Below are 20585 nucleotides of genomic sequence, written 5' to 3' on the forward strand. Positions count from 1 at the left end.
CTATGGGGGATAACAAGACTCATGGAGACCCGGTTACAAACCAGTGCGAATGAAGTGGAGGAGCTGAAGAGACTAACTGGAGGTAATATAGCGCTTTTCACATGTCACCAACCTCCTATCCCCCCCATTGCCTCTATTACAGGGATTATCCTATATTTAACTTTCTAAAAGCCTCTGATCTTTGACGACATTAATACAACTGACAGTTCAAGATAGATAATCTCATCCATCCTGTTTCTCTCTCCGGGAGACAGGGGACACTGGACCTCTCACCGCTCCCATGCCCCTGCAGTACAAGGTCTCTCCGGGAGACAGGCACAGAGGACACTGGACCTCTCACCGCTCCCATGCCCCTGCAGTACAAGGTCTTCTCAAACCTACAACCCTGCCACGGGTACTAGATATTCTCTGTGTGTGTGTGTTGCATCATGTGTTGTGTTTAGTAAACGCTATGTCCCTACAGCTATCTTCACTGCCACAGCAATTTACTACTTCTGTTTCACGATGATGAACAACCTGAACACCCCTCCTAATTCTGTGGTGTGCTTGACCAAGAATGGCCAGAGGCTGGTGTCTGTCTGGGACACTGTAGGAACCGATGACAGTGGCAGCAACTCAGTGGTCATTCCTCTGGAGGTGGGAGATCATGTCCATGTTGAGTTACAGGATAACAGGCTGGTCTATGACAACACCATGTACTACAACACCTTCAGCGGATTCCTGCTCTTCCCCGTGTAAACATGGAACACATTTCAACAGCTAAATTGTTGAAATTACTTAATATAAGGGTTGTATTCAATCCGTATCACAGAAGTTCCACGTTGTAGCCCGATTGACATTTAAAAAGGCAATGTCAGTGGCAACTGCATTTACAGCAAACCACGTCAATTGGAAATCGCCATTAACGTTTCAAAGAATCTGAATCCAGCCCTTAAGTTAGTAGACACAACATAGTCATCTGTAACACAGTGGGGTTACAATGCTGTGGAATTATGCTTCCTGTCTTTTATTGTCACACTTTCCACGAGGCTGCTGTTCCACCACAAGACAAACTCTTTTTCAAAAGAATATGTGTCATCTGGTGGACATAACTGTAAAAATTTAAAAGCCATTGGTCTTAGAGGCAACTATAAAATGTTTGTACAGTAACGGTTCACTGGGAAAAAGACATGATTCCAAATTCATAGCAGTTACAATACATCACATTAAACTTACATCTGGCAAATGTTTAACAATCATACCTGGTGCAAAAAGATTAATTTACTGTCAATAGAGCCAGTGTCTTAATAGTAGTCTTAATTCACAGGATTACCATTTTCATACCCATGTCCAAAATAACTAGCAGGACTTAGAGGTTTTCAATCAGAAATCAAAGAGTTGTTTCACCAGAACCGTAATGTACCGAGTTAGTGGTTCAAGCGCTACACACCATTTTCTGGAACGATTGAAAGACACTTCACAAACATGGGCGTCTGAATTTCTGCACATTTGCTTGTTTGTGTTTCAATACATATTCACAGTTCTGAACAAACCTATTCCTTTACTATGAGTTTGGCTGAACACAGTGCCTTCCCCTGGTCGTTGGTGGCCTGACAGGTGTAAACATCCGAGTCCTCTGGCCCGACCTGGGACAGGACCAGGGTGCAGAGCCCATCCTCTTCATACTCTATCTGCACCCGGGATGACTCCTCCAGAGGCCCCTCCCCCCTCAACCACACCACCTCTGGGTCAGGATACCCTGAAAGGAGGCGTGAGAGAGGAAACATCCAATGACAAGAGCTCAGGAATGGAATGTAGTTACACACTTGAACTAAAAAGCTTAACGTGTTTTACACCGCAGGATGCAGAGGTGTGTCCTTGAGCAAGGGACTTAGTAAGGCAAGATGGCTCTTCATCCATGTCCAACTTTCAAACAAAGCCTTTAAAATCCTTACAAGCCCCAGCTGAACGTGTAATTCGGTCAACCAAACGTGTCTAACAAAACGATTGAGATGGAAGCCGTTTGTAGTGGAATGCAGTGTATAGGTAGGTACCTGTGAGGTGACAGGAGAGGCGGGCGGTGGAGCCCTGGGAGACAGTCTGGTCCGTTGGGGTCAGGGAGAACTGGGGCACCCCCTGGAGTTTGACCTCTAGAGACTGCAAGGCCTGCTCTGCCTCAGGACTCAGGGGGCTGTCTGTCAGGGGTCAGACACAGGGTCAAGGCTCACAACAGAGTCATAGCCTGGTCAGCCAGACTGAGGACAGGTCAACCAATGGTCTGCGTAGTGCTCATCTGGTTGACCGGGCTAACAGCGTCATATGTCACTAGGGGCCCAACTTTGGTTTTAGAAGTGGGTCCGCATGGTCCTAAAGCATACCGTTGCCTCAATTTGTATCATTTTCCAATTATAAAACTGTGTGTGTGTGTGTGTGTGTGGGGAATGCTAGGGTTATGAGAAACTGACATGGTTTGTATTGGGTATGGCAGGTTTTGGAAGTCTGGAGGGAGGTCTCACCTTCTGCAGGGGTGGTGGGAGAGCCAGGCCCATCGGCTTTAGACAGCAGAGCCATCCTCTTCAGCGCCAGCAGGGCTTTCCCTGTTTTCTACAGGAGATACACAGAGGCTTCAGTCAGTTTCACACACCAACTGGGGGATGATGGAAGAATGAAAGAACTGAAAAGTAAAATACAAAGTGTCATCTTGGTGGAGAACCCAATACCTACCTTCCACTTCTGCTTGGCGAGGTACCTCTTCATCTTCTCCTTGGAGAGACACTTGGTGGTGCTGGGGTCTGCCGAGATGGGCTCAGCTATCCAGGAGTGGACCAGAGCCTCGTCACAGGATATCCTGCGCCTGGTTGGGGACAGAGAGAGGGTTAGAGGACAGATGGGGAGGGTTAGAGGGGAGACAGAGCTAGGCTCATCCATAGACAGTCACTCAGAGACTATATATTGGTACAGGTATATGGAATATGGTGTTGTCCCAGACCTTGGTTCCTTGTTGAGCAGGGAGCTGATGAAGTCTTTGGCCTGGTCAGTGATCTCTTCGAAGCTCTCCTCATCAAACTCCCACTGAGCACCAGTCACCAAGGCCAGGGTCTCTGCTTCACTGTTACCCTGGAAGGGAGACTCGCCACTCAGTCTGAACACACGCACGCATGCAGACACACACACACACGTATGCAGACACACGCATTTGAACTTGATATATGAGCAATAGCAATGTGTGGCCACTAGGTGGAAGAAAAGCTCAATTTTGTCAAGTCCTGCTGTAGGTAGAGAAGAATGTCTAATTGAGAACGAATGAAACAGAAAATTGCCTTAGTACTCACAATATATAGCAGATGACTCCAATGCTCCACATGTCTGTAGCTAAGCTAACAGGCTCATAGCCAATCACCTCTGGAGCCACAAACTCTGGTGTCCCGTGCATCACCTTCAGGGGAGTGGAGGGGTCTGGAGGAGAGACAACACCTCAGGGTAATGAGGATGAATCCCAAATGACACCCTATATCCTACATAGTGGTTAAGTCCCAAACGACACCCTATTCCCTACATAGTGAACTAATTTGGACCAGGGCCTTTTTAAACACAGCCCTATGGGCCCTGATCAAAAGTTATTCCCTATATAGGTAATAGGGTACCATTTAAGACACAGCCCATATATCACAGTGAACACAGAGGGAGACATTCATTTTCCAGGTGTTGCAATGCAAACCAACAATGCTTCCAAAACCTGCAGCACCATTCATAGGGCTCTGTATAGGGCTCTGTCCCCCAGCCATCCCCACACTCACCCAGCTTGCTGGCCAGGCCAAAGTCAATGATCTTGATGCGCGTGCCAGTGTGGTCAACACACACTATGTTTTCAGGCTTCAGGTCCAGGTGGATGATGTTCTGCTGGTGCATGTAGCCCATCCCCTCCACGATCTGCTGCATGTAGTGCACACTGGCCGGCTCTGTGTGCACAAAGCTGTCGTCCACTATACGCTCAAACAGCTCACCTCCGGCAATGCTGCACACATACAATCACAGGATCAATGAGGTTGTATTTTCAACTTGCTTCAATCCAACTCAAATCACATCAGTGACAGGGGACCTCATGCATTTACTTCTACAGGGCTCCATGGCTTCCACTGCCATGTATTGTGGTCAATGGTTGTTGTCTAGATTCTATACTTACAACTCCATGACCATGACCATCTCTGGCTTGAGATCATAGGCCCCCAGACACTGGACCAGTTTGGGGTGGTGCAGGTAGTTCATCAGCTCTATCTCTTTACGGGCCGCCTCCCTCTCCTTGGCCCGCCGGCCCTTGTAGAACTTTCCGGCACACACACGACCCGTCTCCTTGTGAGTCAGTTTGAACACCTGGCCAAACTTCCCCCTGCGTAGTGTCACAGGGGATCGACGTCATTAACTAGAAAATGTGGTTTGCTTGCTCCTCTTTAGGTGTTTTTCACAGGAATGAAATAAGTGGTAGTGGCTGCTGTAGATGCTAGTAATATGTTTTTCATAGGCTACAGGTTAGTGATAGTGACCAATTTTAGATTGGCTGTAGGTGTGGAGTTACTATAATGGGTTATTGTGGGCTGGTATAGTAGGGTAGAGGGAGCACTACAGTATATCATCATAAGCCATATAAAGTGTTTTTAAGCTCTCAACATGTTTTGTCTTAAAAGTTGTGGCACTGATTTCAGTTAATCTCGAAGCCTGCATTCCGCCATTGAAACGAACGGGGATACAACCAGCTTTATAGTTTGTGAAGTAGGAATGATAGCAACAAGTTGTGTTGAAGGGATCTATATTGAGCCAGTCTGCACATGTCAACGTCAGGGTGGGGTTTGTAGCGGTGGTCAGTCGTTGTGGTCAGTAGTTGCGAGGTTGTGGTCAGTATACAAGCAACCTATTCCAGACCGGTCTGCACGTTTTAAACTTTCAATGGCGTTTCTAGCTTAAAAACGGTGGAGGAATAGTAGTCATTTTTCCCATTCAAGTCTATGACCCCTGAAATCCATTGGGATTCATGCAAATGGTGTGGTAGTGTGAAACGTATATGTAGTATCAAAACTGTTTTATTTTTTACCAACAGTACCACTGCAAATGTTAGTTGTTTTGGTGTTGGTAGTTTTAAATGGTTCAAGCCTATGGAGCTGAAAAGTATAAGTGGTATCAAAAAGTTTTTTTCCAAGCACACTGCAGAGGGTCAGCCTGCACATTTTAAAGTTGTTTTGGTGTTGGTAGCTTTTACGGTTTTGGCCCTACAGGTGGCAGCGGAAGAATAAGTATGGCCAACAGAGTAGTTTAACTGCTTTACACATAAACAGAGCGAACAGAGTTGCTTTGCACTAATATTGCCATCCATGCAATGGATTGATGAGACACTTTTGTCCATACAAATCAGAATCAGTCTATGATTCCATTAATGCGTGTAGGGGGGTGGGCAAACATCTGTATTTAAAAATTAAACAAAGGGCCCCGCAGATTCTTTGGGGGACCGATTTGGCCTCGTGGGATGGATCTGTACTTTGCCCACCCCTGCTATAGACATACAGTACATAGACACACAGAGCTGCGAACCCCATGGACAATAATGCAATGGTAATCGGTGCCAAACCGTCTGTTTAATCATGGCTCCAGAACAACTTTCTCCATCTGGAGATCTGAGATAGAGATCTGACCGGGAATGTAAAGGAAGGATTGCTGTCTCCAAGTTATCCCTGACCATGAGACCTGACCAAGAAAAACTCTGGAGGTTTCACTAGGGACTTCATGGTCAGGAAAAACTCAGTGTTCTCACTACAGTGCTAGAATTAAAATATTATATTCTATGGTCCTAACGACTAAATCACTTAGACAACTCTCTGCCTTCATACTGTACGAGTTCAGAGGAGGGAGAGCTAGGTGTCAGTAGAGATACTTACACGTATAAAAGATATGGTAGAGTGAGTGGGTCAGAAAATTAAACCACATCCCTTATTCTGACTAAACGGAGATGATCAGGGTTGCTGTTTGAACACTTCTCTCTCCTCTGTGATGCAATATTCCCCTATCTGTTGACTAAACACTGAACCAACAAGTGTTTTTGTCAAGGCTAGATCAGTCATGTCTTTGACATTTCAGAGGGGAGGGAACATTTTTTTTTTCCCACTTGAAAAACATTTGTGAACAAGAGCTGGCATGAAACGAGATAGTGAGTGTCCCTTGTCTAGATGAACAGACATCTTTGTTCATGTCAACCTACCAGAGGATAAGAGAGGTTATCGCTAAACCTGCTGATCTGGTGGCAGTGAGTTGAACTCATTTTGTTATCTACACTGCATTATACACAGGCATGTGTGTGTTTTGTGTAATGCTTCATGGAAGATACTCACACTCCCAGTTTCTCCAGTACATTGTAGTGATCAGTGACCTTGTGGGTGGAGTCGATGGTGACGTCCTCATATGTCCGAGGAGACTCCTCCTCTTGTGGCTCAGCTACAGATCACACACACAGAGACAGACATGTGAGCTGTCAGTCATCCGATACGATGCACCTAATGCACGCTATTGATACAAATCTATAGGAAATAGATTGAGTTGAAGTCTTGTTGAAATGTGTTCCTCTCTGCAGCTGGCATGAAGTCCATGTAACAAACAAACTCGATTAACATTTTACATTTGAGTAATTTAGCAATCACTCTTATCCAGAACGACTTACAGTAGTGAGTGGATACATTTTTTTGTACTGATCCCCCGCGGGAATCGATCCCACAACCCGGACGTTGCAAGCGCCATGCTCTCCCAACTGAGCCACACAATATACAGCCACACATGAAGTTCACAGTATACGACTCCTGCTGGAACCAATCAACTAGACACCGACATGGCTCACCTATCTGCTCCATCTTGATAAGCTGAGACTCCTCACTGGGCTCGCTCACCCCCACCACGTTGTAGGCCCTCACCCGGAAGCAGTACTCCCCCTGAGGCTCAAGCCCGGCGCGCACCTTGTAAGAAGTACTCTTGCAATGGGCTGTGAGCTCACTCCAGCCCCCAGACTCAGCGGGGCCTTTCCTCCTCACCTCCACCACGTAGCCCAGGACAGCACTGCCTCCGTCGTAGCAGGGCCCAGACCAGGACAGGACCAAACAGAGAGGAGAGACAGAGAGGAGAGACACCACAGGGCTGGAGGCTGGGGACTGGGGCCGCTCTGGGACCAGGAAGACACGGCACAGGTTACAAACAGGTTCGGCACAAAAACACAGAAATATTTTGCAAGTGTTATTTACCTATGACAGAAAGAGCGAGGGTGTGCTGCGCCGAGCTCTTGCGGTCTCGTACTACAATGGTGTAGCGTCCTGAGTGCTCAGGTCCTGGCTCTGCTATCACCAACGTACTGCTCTGATCACTGCTCTCTACCCACAACTCAGACCCATCTACAACCTACACACACACAGAGACAGAGACAGAGACAGAGAGAGAGAGAGAGAGAGAGAGAGAGAGAGAGGCAAAAAGACAAACTGTACACTCACACGCTCAGAAGGCTTTGAAAAGAAGGCTAGTGATACTTGTTTACTCTTCAGAAAATAATATTGGTACCGGTTCTTTATTTCGTATCCAGCAGGACACCACAGGGGGACTTCCACAGAACACACACGTCAGACGGGCTGTCTCTCCTAGCCGTGCCTCAATGTGGGATGGGGGATCCTTAAACTGCAACGAGGCTGTGAAAGACAGGGTAAACCCAGTTTTGACTAGAGTCCACAATAATTATTTGTTTACAAAACATTATTAACTGCGTGTGAGAACTGTGTGCGTTCTTGTACATGTAAGTGTTATGGTGTGTGTATGAGTGGTTCTGGTTGTTTGTTTGTACGGATGTTGTGTTTGTGTGTATGGGTTTAAGTGTGCGGGTCTGCAGGGAGGTTTTCATGACCAAACACAGATGACATACCACACAAGCAGGAGCAGTCCTTATGAAACCATGAGGATCCAACAAGTTAAACTACAAAACGTCCACACACACACACACACACCAGTACATAACATGGTAAAGCATACAGACCAAACATTAATTTTCAATGTAAATGAAATGCCAATACTGTTATCCAGTATGCTGAAGATAGAAATGGTTAGATATCATTTATAACCAGGGACAGATGACTTCCTTATAACCCTGACATTATATTACAGAAGATAATTCATTTTAAGAGCAAATACCCAAAGGGCTTTGTGGACACGGCCTCTTTCTGGTCAGTAGTCAAATCGGTATGGTACATTTGACTAAAACCACTGTGATAAAGCTGCACTTCTGTTCTAATTGGCGTGAGTGTATAAAGCACTTTCTCTTTGAGACGAGGGACTGACGTCACAAAACCTCCCATGGAATGCATTCAACTGATGCCCGTCTAGCCTAACAAACAGCCCTATTTTAAAAATCACTCCATTTCAAATTAAATAAAATTATTCATTTACTGGCCTAATTGTAAACAACTTTCCTCTTTCTTACACACAGATTAGAGGCAACTGATAAGACTGGACAGCCAGCATACATTAAATTATGACAAATCAGATTCTGGGCAATCCACAGAACGATGTAAACCTAAATCTAATGACAAAGTTACAAGTTACCTACACAAAAGTATGCAATTAAGTCAGGGATGGGCAACTGGTGGCCCGTGTGAACTATACATCCTTTTATGGTTCTACCTGGTAACACCCTTACCCAGTTCATACACAATAACACTCTAGCCTTACCCAGTTCATACACAATAACACTCTAGCCTTACCCAGACCAGAGCAAAGTCCCTCACCACAGCAGCACAATACACACTGGCAATACAGAGGAGTACAAAGGGTCAAACTAAATGTGTTTCTAGTATCTGAGGCTGGACGACAATATGATTCAAAAGCAGTGGGTTGATATTAACACAATAGATGAAAGCAAGGACCACAACTGGACATGATATACAGAATAAATGCATTGAAAGAGAGACGGGTGCAGCTCTTGGCTTGTTCACAGAGGAAGGGAGAGAGAAAGACTAGTGTGTATCTTTACCTGTCCCCGAGCTGGCTCTCTTCTTTGGCGTGACTTCTGTGGAGACTGGTGGAACGGAGGTAATGTGAGATGAGATCACAGGTGCAGGTAGTTAGTGATAGAGGTGTGAGAGGGCGTGGCTAAGCTCTCTCTGGACCATAAACAAAGATGGTCTATTATATTGACAAGATATTCGAGTGAAAGCTCTAACAATGAAAATACATGTCCTCAAATATGGAAGGCAAGCAAGATCAGGTCAGACCATTCTAGCCAATGAGAGGGCGTGTGAACATCAGGCCATAGAGATAAATAGAGGGCTCATATTTTTATCTGTGCCATTATAGTGTCTGTGACAGCATGGGCTTCTCCATTTTAAAGTAGTCAATTTCCTTCATCATTGGCTGATTGCTCCCAAATCATTGGAATCTCCACCTGGTTGACTAGTTTAAAATGGTGGAAGCCCTCAATGGCAACATCCATGCTAAAACGGGTTATATCCATGATGAGTCCTTTATCTCTATGACAACAGGAACAACTCCAATATAAAGTATTTTTGGGGTAAATTGCCGAAAATGACACGTGTCCACTTATCAGAGCATTCGTAACAACCTAACAATTGCAAAACTTCTATTCGATCATATAAGCCTCACGTAGCAAATTAACAATTACAGTTTCTGTTGACAAAATGGTCTGAATACCAGAGTACTAAATAGTATGCGAAAAAAATAATGTTTTATAGTATGTGAAATTTCGTCATCTAATGCGCAATTGCGTTGACTCTTGTCATTCGTTCATTTTGGTACAGCAGATCAAGTTATCTGATTATCAGTTGTTGTCAAACACATGAGTTGGAAAAGACGAGTTCATGTTTTTATTTATTTTTCCCTGGCAAGTCAGTTAAGAACAAATTCTTATTTTCAATGACAGCCTAGGAACAGTGGGCTAACTGCCTTGTTCAGGGGCAGAATGACAGAGTTGTTCCTTGTCAGCTCTGGGATTTGATCTTGCAACCTTTCGGTTACTAGTCCAACACGCTAACCACTAGGCTACCTGCCTACTAGTTGAAACACCAAAATGACTATGCAGTTTTACTTTGTAGTACGCTAGTATGGGTATTTGGACACACCCACTGTCTCTAGGTTTAGCTATGCTACTGTGGACTGTGTCTTCCCATACATGGTGCTGGACAGAGTGCAGAACAAAGCAGCATTGATATACAGAACAAGGGACACGGTACAAAGGCAGTCAGCAGGATGAGACGTCCATGCAGACACTCCCGTTGTTGAACTAAGCCTTGATTGGTTGAAGTGATTAATACCAAATATGACTGATGTGGTTCATCTGAATGACGAGAAAATTACCAGGTGTCCATAATAACCCATAGTGTGCTGGACAGAAAACATATTAATGTCTTTGGAAATGAGCCAAAAGTAAATTGATCATTTTTGCAGAAATAACCTTGCCTGCTTTAAAGAGTTGTATACAATATGAAATAGATATACACTGAGTGTCCAAAACATTAAAAACACCTGCTCTTTTCATGACAGACTAACCAGGTGAATCCAGGTGAAAGCTATGATCCCTTATTGATGCCACGTGCTAAATCCACTTCAATCAGTGTAGAGGAAGGGGAGGAGACAGGTTAAAGAAGGATTTTTAAGCCTTGAGACATGGATTGTGTGTGTGTGCCATTCAGAGGGTGACTGGGCAAGACAAAATATTTGAGTGCCTTTGAACAGGGTATGGTAGTAGGTGCACCAGTTTGAATGTGTCAAGAACTGCAACACTGCTGGGTTTTTCATGCTCAACAGTTTCCCGGGTGTATCAAGAATGGTCCACCAGTTAACTTGACACAACTGTTGGACGCATTTGAGTCAACACGGGCCAGCATTTCTGTGGAACGCTTTCAAAACCTTATAGAGTCCATGCCCCAACAAACTGAGGCAGTTCTGAGAGCAAAAGGGGGTGCAACTCAATTTTAGGAAGGTGTTCCTAATGTTTTGTACACTCAGGGTATAAGAGATAGTCTATAATGAGTTCATGTTCTACCTTTTCGGGGTCCTCCTGGGCTCGGGGTGTTAGAGCTTCTTGGGGAGCTGGGTTGTCTGAACACACTGTCATTGTTGGATGACAGTAGTAACTTTGAGCCTCTGTTCTCCATAATGCTGTTGTTGAGGGGAGGGGAAGTGTGTGAAGTTGCGTTCAGGACTCCGCAGATAGTCTCGAAGTCTGCATTGTTTCCATCAGGGGACAATTTCAGTTTCGTATCCCGTAACAGAAGGGACAAAAGAAGAAAAAAAAAACCACAACAATCAGAATCTAAACTTTTACTGGAGTGCAGTTAACCCTTTGTGTTGTTGGTGTTCATGCAAAATAAAGCCACACGCTGTATCATCTGAGCAAGTGACATACTAAAGTTTCGCTGACCTGTGTGTGGTACACCAGTGATCTGAGCTCACTTCAGCATTGTGTGTGTGTGTCGTCTTACCTCTCACACACACAGCTGCGCTGCTGGAGGTCTTGCCCGCTCGGTTCTCTGCCACACAGGTGTAGGCGCCCGCGTCCTCAGGTAGGCATTCCCTCACCACCAGCCTCGTCTCACTGCCATCGAAGAGGGGCTCCCCAAAAAACACTGCCTCACCTGCCCACGGGAACACCCATATACAGCCACATGAAACTCTCTCAGAGCTCAGGCCACTGACACTGGTCCTCAGCTTCAGTGTGTGTGTGTGTCTCAGAGAGTGTGAATGTGAAAGAGAGAGACCGGCATAAAGGGAGAAAAACTGAGTGTGTGGGAGGGTGAACACCCACTACCCTGAAATGAAAATTTAATTAAGGCGTTAACGGAGGAGCGTGAGCAGTATCACTTGAAAGCAGTTTCTTTTCCTTCTAACGTGGTGATATATAAAGAACTAAAAAACATCACAAGGTAGTACTAATTTTCAACATAGGCAGCAGAGTGACACAAATGTGGTTTTTATTTACCTTGTTGTTTGGGCGTTCAAGTTCATTTGGCAATGGATATAAAATGTCATAGTGGAAATTGATTTTAATGAAGACATTTTCTATTCAAATTCATAGTGTTGAATTCTAAATGGCATAGAGCCAAACTGTGCAGGACATGGAGAATAAGGCCTGTCCTCAGCTCACCATTGTGCGGCCAGGACATAATGTTGAATTCTAAATGGCATAGAGCCAAACTGTGCAGGACATGGAGAATAAGGCCTGTCCTCAGCTCACCATTGTGCAGCCAGGACACACTGATTGGCTGACTTCCTGTGATAACCCCTCGGAGTGTGATGTCACTTCCTTCATCCGCCGAGCAGTCCTCCAATGGCTCTGTGAACAGGGGTGGATCCAGACCTCTAGGTGTGGGGCAGCTGCTCCCTGGATGAGATGGTGCAGGTGGGGTGAGAGACAGGGTAACAGGGGGTGAGTGGGACGGGGGTCAGGGGACAGAGAGTATCATAAGACATTTGAAATTCATACAGCAGGCCATCTGTTCTGTGACAGCCTTATACGCAGGCTCCTATAGCTGTGTTGCTTTGGCATGTGAAACAACCACACGTACATATAACGTCTTTGTGCATGTGCTCTGAAGTTAATCAATCAATCAACACTCAAATCAAACTTTATTTGTCACATGGCCCGAATACAACAAGTGTAGACCTTACCGTGAAATGCTTACTTTACAAGCCCTTAACCAACAGTGTAGTTCAAGAAGAGTTAAGAAAATATTTACCAAATAAACTAAAGTAAAAATTTTAAAAAAAGTAACAATAGCGAGGCTATATACAAGGGGTACCGGTACCGAGTCAATGTGCGGAGGTGCAGGTTAGTCGAGGTCATTTGTACATGTACTGTAGCACTTGGATACCGGTAGAACTACTACTTTGGGTGGAATTTGGCCACTCTGTTTTCTCACCCTGGGGGAAAACAACTGCTAAAACACTTTTGGTCAGCCTACCGGCACTAACAGCGGGGTGTTCAGCCTGGCCTGTCATCTTGCATTACTGACAACGTTTCCTTATCGCTGCTTTTGTATTTCTGTTCTTCCTCTGCTCTAAATGTGCTAACCACATCTCTCATCTAGCAGAGTATTTATCAGCTCTCCCTGTTACAGGAAAGACTCCAGCATACCGTGACACCTACTATATTGTCTACAACACAGACACAAATGGCCCAAACCCACACATGTATATTGGGAAAATAAGCCTGAACCAAAACATCTGCAGCAGAAACACTGAGACACTTCCTCTGTTTCTCCACCAGATCACCAAATTAGTATAAAGAGCGCAGTAGCACACAGCCAACATCTTGGCACTAAAACATCTCACAGTATCTGAATTGTAAATCTGTTTGTTATGCAACAATACATATTTATTGACAACAATAAACTTCTATCTTTATTTGCATCTTAACATTGATCCCTGGCATTAATCTTCAGCCAGATGCAACGGGATGACACTGTCTGCTTGCTGACGTCAGCCACTAGCTTCTCCCTTGCCACTCCGTCAATGCTGAGCACCCCCTGGGTTCTCTAGAGTGATTGGCCTGCGAAGCTCCTGCAGCCGACCTCAACTGACAGATTCCAGGCTCTCCATCCATTCTGCTGACTCAAGAATACCTCATGGTATTTCTCGAGCTTCCACTCATGTGCCTCCTCTATCCTCTCCTCCCAGGGCACTGTGAGCTCGATGAGGACCACCTGCTTGGTCCTCTAGACCAGAGAACGATATCTGGTCTGGGGCTTGTGCTGGCTATCTTCTCTTGGCCGACATCTCCCAGTCACCTACTGTGGAAAGGATCCCTTTGGTCCTTGTTCCCTTTGCTGCGCTCTCTCCTGGCCTGAGAAAGTGGATGAAAAAGGGGGCCTAGGTGAGATGTTTGGGCTTTCTCCCTGCTTGCTCCAGTCCCGCGGCCAGTCCCAAGTCAGTATTTGGTCATGCTGACACCTGAGCTTTCCATTGGTCAGAGCTGTTTGTCAAGAGGACACGTGCTCCAGGTTGGCTGGTCATCCACATAGTGTGCAGCTGGGGCTCTCTGCCCACCCCCATGTGTGGAGGTTTGTTGGTGTGGGCAACACATCATACACAGAGAAAAGCATAAACTTCCATGTTCCAGATGTCTTGCCAGGTGAGTGCCCTCTCTTGCACGCTCTTCCAGCATGTCCAGCTGCCCTGTTTTTTCCTGACCTCGATCTCTGCCTGGCAAACCCTCTCATCCTTGCTGTCCCATAGCATCATAGCCTAACGTGCTTTTGTTGCCTTGTGCTCCTCTACAAAAAGAAAATGTATTGGCAGCTGCAGCTTGCTGTCTGTGCTGTACAGGCAGATGAAGGAGTAGCTTCTTGGGACCGCCAGCCATCTCCTGAGGAAGTTGTTAATTTTCCTCTGGTGCCTCCACTGTTGAAAGAGGTACCTCATAGGCAAGCAGTGGCCAGAGGAGTCTGGGAAGTACTCTGTGTTGGTAGCCACATCCCTTAAACTTTCCTGGCAGGCCGCTCTTCTTCAGAGATGTCATCCACGTGTCAGCTTGCAAGAGCATCTCCTTCACACTCTCTGTCATTGAGCTCAGCCCTGTACCACTTCCCCAGGCTCGAGGTGGACCACCTTGGTAACTCTAGACCAGAGAACTTTAGCACTTCCCCTGGACCATACCCATCCTGACTGTGGGGATGATCTCCTCTCCAATCTTGAATCGGTACCGTTCCTGGACACTTCCCTTTTTTCAGGCTTGAACTCCATTCTGGACCATTTGGTGAGCTCTTCCAGATCCTCCAAACTCCATCTGCCTTCTAGAACTGATTTAGCTGTGATTATCACGTGATTCATGAATGTAAAGTAAAAATGTTAGCCCCCCCCTAACGTCACAATATAATTCACTCTGCTTTTACACGCCTCTTTAACTTTCCAGTGCGGATGGAACTGTCACAGTAATGTCATCCTACACTACAGGTGTTTAGGATACTGCACTCTGAGAGAAACACAGTCACAAAACATGTACAAAGGAGGCTGAGGGCGGCGGGACTAATGTTTTTTCTCCAAACCCCTTCCTCAGGCTGTTCAAAACAAGAACCACATGGCCTTTTAAGTGCACTCACAAACAACCACTGGACATGTAGATTCCTGCACCCTTCACTTCTCTGGTAAATGGGCATGAAGCCAATGCTAATTAGGGCAATCTGGAAATACATGAAATGCTGTACATGCTGTGTGCTTTGATGGTGCACGTACGAGGAAGTACACACAATAAATCTCAATACATACACGTTGAAGTATTTTGTTAGGTGGATGGCAGCGGACGTTTTGCACGGTAACTATAAACGACGCCAAAACAAAAGCCAGTGGTCAAGAAGTACAGAGTCCAAACACAATACAACATGTTATCTACAATATCAAACTGGCAAGCAGAAACCAAAGCAATAACTATCATTGTCATGTAAAACAAGCAAATATACTGTCTGTAAATGAAAGCGAAGTGCTTTGTCATGGTGTGTGGTTAGGGTTCACTCAGCTATGCAGCCTCTGGGATAAATGTCTATTCTAACTTGTCTATTACAATGTTGACCTGAACAACTAGAAAACAATGCCAATAGTGCCAACACTCCTAGACCCCTCCATCACTGCCACATACTACACCACTACACGCTGACAGACATTACGCACGCACACACACACACACACACACACACACACACACACACACACACACACACACACACACACACACACACACACACACACACACACACACACACACACACACACACACACACACACACACACTCTCTTACCTGTACTAGAGGCTGTGTCTATCCCAGTCCTAGTGGCAGTAGCAGAAGTGATACTGGCTGCCAGGATGTTTTTTCCCTGCCCAGGGGAAGTGCTGGTGGGGCCGATGTACATCCTGAGGGTTGATACATAGCGCTTCTTGGAGCTGCTGTCACTGCTCATGTCCGGCTCCACAATGTCTCTGCATTCAACGCACAAACTTAAACAGTCATTTCCCAAGCCGCTTATCAAACATCCTCTCCCTATCTCGGTCACTGTTGCTCTCTCATGCTCACAGCCAACTCATAGTTCAGTCATAGTTAGTCTCCTCCCTCATGCCCCTCGCTCTCTCTTTCTCCCTTTCACTTTGTCCCTATCAGTGTGTCTGTGTATCTCTGTCCCCTTCTCACACCCATCCACCCCCTATGCTCACTAACCCCACAGCTAATAGAAACACACACACACACACACACACTTATACAGAAAGAGAGAGCTTATCCATGCACAAACACAGCCAAAGGTTGCACTTGTGTTTCAAGTGTTTGATTTGTTCCCATTCACCTGTCTTACTGTTTGAGTGCTCACTTATCAGTGTAGAGACTGAACTTTGGATGTGTGTGACATCTCTGTCACGTACTGTATGTATAATTTCACACCGGTGGGTGAGAGTATTGAACACAACAGCCACGCCCCCATAACAGTTAACATAAATCCCAGAGAGAGACAGCCACTAGAGATCTTTCCACAGTGAGCCGTGTCCATGGTAACACAGACCGTAGAACGAGTGGCTGCTACTGCAGCAACCAGCAGCTCTGCGTTCCCTTCCCTCAGGCTCAGTAGAGAAGAAGCCTTACAGTACATTTACTGTACACACTATTACTATGAGCATCCCTGGTAATAGTAGTATGACCTATGTAGGTCTAGTCAGTTCTCTCACACAGCACAGTAAGCCAGTACACTACAGCACAATATGTCAACCTGGCGACAGTAAGTCTTGTGTTCCAGTCTTGTGACGCAGTGTACTGCACTGGCACCAACAAATACACTAGATGTTTGCCTATCGTAGTTATTGAAACTGTTCACTGAACTGTTAATACCTTTACGGATAGAGTTACTTATTAATACCTAGCTTAATGCCTCTGCATCCCTCTCACACACAGAGCATTTGTGTTTCACTGCCCTGATTTCAGGTACTATTATGCAGTGATACTGTAGTAGATCATTCACTCAATATCACTCTGCTCCCCTCACTTTCCATCCCTGCTCCAGCCCTCCCAAATTCCACATCATTAACCACACAGAACGACTGCCATGTTCAAGGTCTGTGATGAGATGGGCTGTTTGGGTTTCTGTAGAATCTGGGATAAGAATTATCAAAGCAAATGCATTAGAGAGAGAGAAACATTGCGAGGTGGTGTTGTTTAGCTACCATGTTGTGATATAAGTACATTCTTGCGAGATTACACTTTGACAACCTAAGACAAATTGGAATTACACCTCGTGCAACCCCTTGGTTCAGTAGCCGGAAATAAAGCAGAGACTATGGATGGTCTGCATGTGTCAAGGTGTGCTGCTAGGAGGTGCATGCTAAACTACTCTGTTAACCATCACATTTCTACTAGAATGACAGTGATGTAATAAAAACAGGCCATGTGTACAGGCAGGTAGATTCCCTAGAATCCCTTCTAGTGGGATCCACTAGGATTTAGACTTAAGACTTTTACCAGATGAATGTGAATGGCATTACTCAACACTGTGTCCTCAGTCCTCATAGATAAGGCAGTCTGTCATTTTATTTCACAAGACAACTTGAGGATGAAGCTTTGTCGCTTGACTAGAAGGGCACTAAAGATTCCCAGGCTGGTCTAATAGACTAGATGTAACATAGTAAATGAATATCCGGGACACAAGAATTAGTATGATTTGTTACGTTTGGTGTGGCTAAATAAGACGGAAGTTTACTTAAGGCAAAAACGAAAGGAGGGTGGTTGATAGGGGTGGATGGATTGGTATACACCGCTGACGCCTAGTAACCCAAAGGCTGCGTGTTTGAATCTCATCACGGACATTAGTATTTTAGCTACATTGCAACTACTTAGCATGTTAGCTAACCCTTAACATAACTCCTAACCTTAACCCTAGCCTAGCTAACATTAGCGTAAGCCACCTACCCACCTAGCTAACGTTAGCCACAACAAATTGGAATTCGTAACATATACGTATGGCAAATTCTGAACATATTGTACAAATTGCAATTCGTAACATATCACACAAATTGCAATCCGTAACATATAATATGAATTGTAATTCGTAACATGCCATACGAAATGGATGATAGACATCCACAAATGAATACGTACCATACCAAATGTAACATATCATATTCATTTGAGGGTCCCGGATTTTCATTTACTATGTTACGTCTACCCCTGAGTCCAGATTGCAGGCAGATTCCAGAGTGTGAGTCAACCAGGTAATAGGGGCTCTTTGATAAATCCATAAGATAACCTCATGCCTAAACCTATTACCTCGTCCAACAACAACACAGCTACAACACACTCCGTATGAGGCCACACACACACACACACACGCACACACACACACGGAGTAGACCGTGCACACATCCACACATCTAATTTGGCATCCGAAATAGACGCTAGAGCGAGAAGTGCTCCATTTTGCTAATACACAGGACCATTCATATAGGCCCTATTATGCAGGACAGAATCCAACCAAAAAAAACTATTTGTACTCCCTAACCAAATTTGTCTTCCAAACAAAAGCCTGCACAGGAGTTTGAATCAGAGCGGTGTTGACAGACGGACAGTATACAGTACAGAGTTGGAGAAACACTTGGCAAGTCATGCTGGAAGCAGCTCGTTACGAGGAAAGAGGGTGATAATTCTTCATTCATCAGCGGGAGCCTCTAACGACAGACAGGACAGAGAGGCTCCTGGGTAATTCATGGGAGGGAGCCGCATCCATACAGACAATCTAAACTTTACAGCACCAATGACACCAATTGACTTAATGACTTTTAAACGGTTTACATTTGTTGTGTCTGTCCTTAGTGAGGCCTACTCTCTCTCACCCAGCTGGCATGCGGGGTCTAAATGTACGGTTCCAGTGATATGTCCAAAGGGCCTTTATATCTCCCCTGGGGTGGCTGAGTGTGACTCTTCTGTCTAAACATCTAGATGTGTCTGGAGATAAACATGCAGCTGGAGCTGCTTTCGGTCACTTTGAAAGGAACGTCTCTAAAGACAGAAGCCAGATAGGCAGCTGAAGGTTAAGAATCTGGTAATAGCCTTCATGCCATTTTCACATTTTTGGAAATGTGTACCTGATATACGTCGTCGCCATTTACTAAGTCATGGAACACCCACTGAAAGAGAATGATCTCACTAAATAGGTACAGAGAGAGAACTGAGAATGAGAGAAACAGACTAATACTAAAGATCGGAGATACAGAATGTAATAATGAAAGCTGAGAGAGGACCGATGAATAGGCGGAAGCCCGGCACAATGCTGCTGTTGCTTGGACTTCACCTCTGATTTAGTGAACAACACATCAATATAAGTTTCCTCTGTGGAAATAAGATCTGGTGAGGATAAGGAAGTGGTTTCAGAAGCCAAAAGCCCAGTGTGAACATCATTGACAACATTACGATCATGTTACAGACATGATATTGACAGATCTGACATCAGGAATTTGAAGCGTAACATTTTAAAGAGCTTTCAGGACCACCACAGTATATTATGACTTCACATCAACAGTAATAAACGACTATACTAAAGGGTAGATTCATTAGACCATCAAATATATGTCTTCTTTATCACAAGACGGAGACAAATTCAAGTCATTATCAAGTCAACGAGCTGATCTGAGGAAATGAAGCGACTGAACCAGACAATAAGGGCTGATACACTGGCACCACCTTGTGGTAAACCATCTGGAGAGGCGGTCTCAGTCAAACAACAATAATCCTTTAGGAACCAGTCAAAGGCACTAGGGGGGCCCTCTCTCTTTCCCCATGGCATCCAGTGAAACAGACACGGGCCAGCCTTACCTAGTTTTACATTTCCAAACAATGATCGATTTGTTTGGAGAAAAAGATGGTGAGATTCCCAGGCAGGACCATTGTCCTACTATCCAATTAGCTGAGAAAATATCGAGCCCAAACTGTTGTGTTTGCCATAATAGCGCTTCTCTGGTCTCGGCATACAGTAAACACGAGAGAGAAGGAAACTGCTTAAGCATCTGGTTTACAGGATGACAGGGGCCATCAGGCCAAGTACTCGTAGTCTGAGTAAACAGTGTCACTGTTGCCAAATGCACAGACACATGCAAGCACAACAGCTTTAACAACAGAGCTCCCTGTTTCACTGTGGTTTATTTTATTACCTGTCATCTTCTTAATGGGAGCCAGGCGGAGGGCTAACGTACGCTGTGTGTGTGTGTGTGTGTGGTGTGTGTGCTCAGGCATGTCTGGTTAACATCAAACTGAGACTGTTCATAATGAATGGATCAGACCAGCGCTGATCCCTTCCTCAATTGGGCCTGATATCAGGGTTGAGGACCCTATCAGGACCTGGACCAGTCAGGGACTTAATCGGCAGACTATAGTGTAACCCAGCCAGTTGGAGCAGACCAATGGGGATGAGTAGTCCTGGCTCTCCTCCTAGGCTCCATGCCTTGGCCTTGTAGGACCCTTAGATTTATTCATAGACTGATGTTAATATGGGTTGTCTAGAGTGGAGAAGTGGCTCTTTGATGTGGGAGTTATTGGAAATGACTGTTTGGACACATCATC

The 20585-nt window shown here is 45.2% G+C and overlaps 1 protein-coding gene across 1 annotated transcript; it reads right to left on the bottom strand.

The window, feature by feature from the left end:
• Positions 1 to 934: 934 nt before the first annotated feature.
• LOC139364682 (myosin light chain kinase, smooth muscle-like) lies at positions 935 to 16306 on the bottom strand. The gene is made up of 17 exons (XM_071101629.1): positions 15795 to 16306; positions 12239 to 12385; positions 11487 to 11639; positions 11048 to 11227; positions 9020 to 9064; positions 7561 to 7685; positions 7251 to 7404; positions 6854 to 7171; positions 6354 to 6456; positions 4163 to 4366; positions 3777 to 3994; positions 3312 to 3435; positions 2969 to 3121; positions 2704 to 2833; positions 2496 to 2583; positions 2034 to 2174; positions 935 to 1738 (listed from the first exon to the last, which is right to left on the bottom strand). The coding sequence occupies exons 1-17, from the start codon at positions 15952 to 15954 to the stop codon at positions 1533 to 1535; spliced, it is 2649 nt and encodes an 882-aa protein (XP_070957730.1). The 5' UTR covers positions 15955 to 16306; the 3' UTR covers positions 935 to 1532.
• Positions 16307 to 20585: the final 4279 nt, after the last annotated feature.

The sequence above is a fragment of the Oncorhynchus clarkii genome, chromosome 13 (genome assembly GCF_045791955.1).
Source record: "Oncorhynchus clarkii lewisi isolate Uvic-CL-2024 chromosome 13, UVic_Ocla_1.0, whole genome shotgun sequence".
Lineage (NCBI taxonomy): Eukaryota > Metazoa > Chordata > Actinopteri > Salmoniformes > Salmonidae > Oncorhynchus > Oncorhynchus clarkii.

Excerpts from the sequence above, each read along its gene's own strand:
- LOC139364682 (XM_071101629.1), bottom strand. The coding sequence starts at position 15,954 with ATGAGCAGTGACAGCAGCTCCAAGAAGCGCTATGTATCAACCCTCAGG. Across the intron at positions 11,640-12,238 it reads TGTGTCCTGGCTGCACAATG|GTGAGGCAGTGTTTTTTGGG; the intron begins GTGAGCTGAGGA and ends TCCCGTGGGCAG. Across the intron at positions 7,686-9,019 it reads GAGAGCCAGCTCGGGGACAG|CCTCGTTGCAGTTTAAGGAT; the intron begins GTAAAGATACAC and ends TGTCTTTCACAG.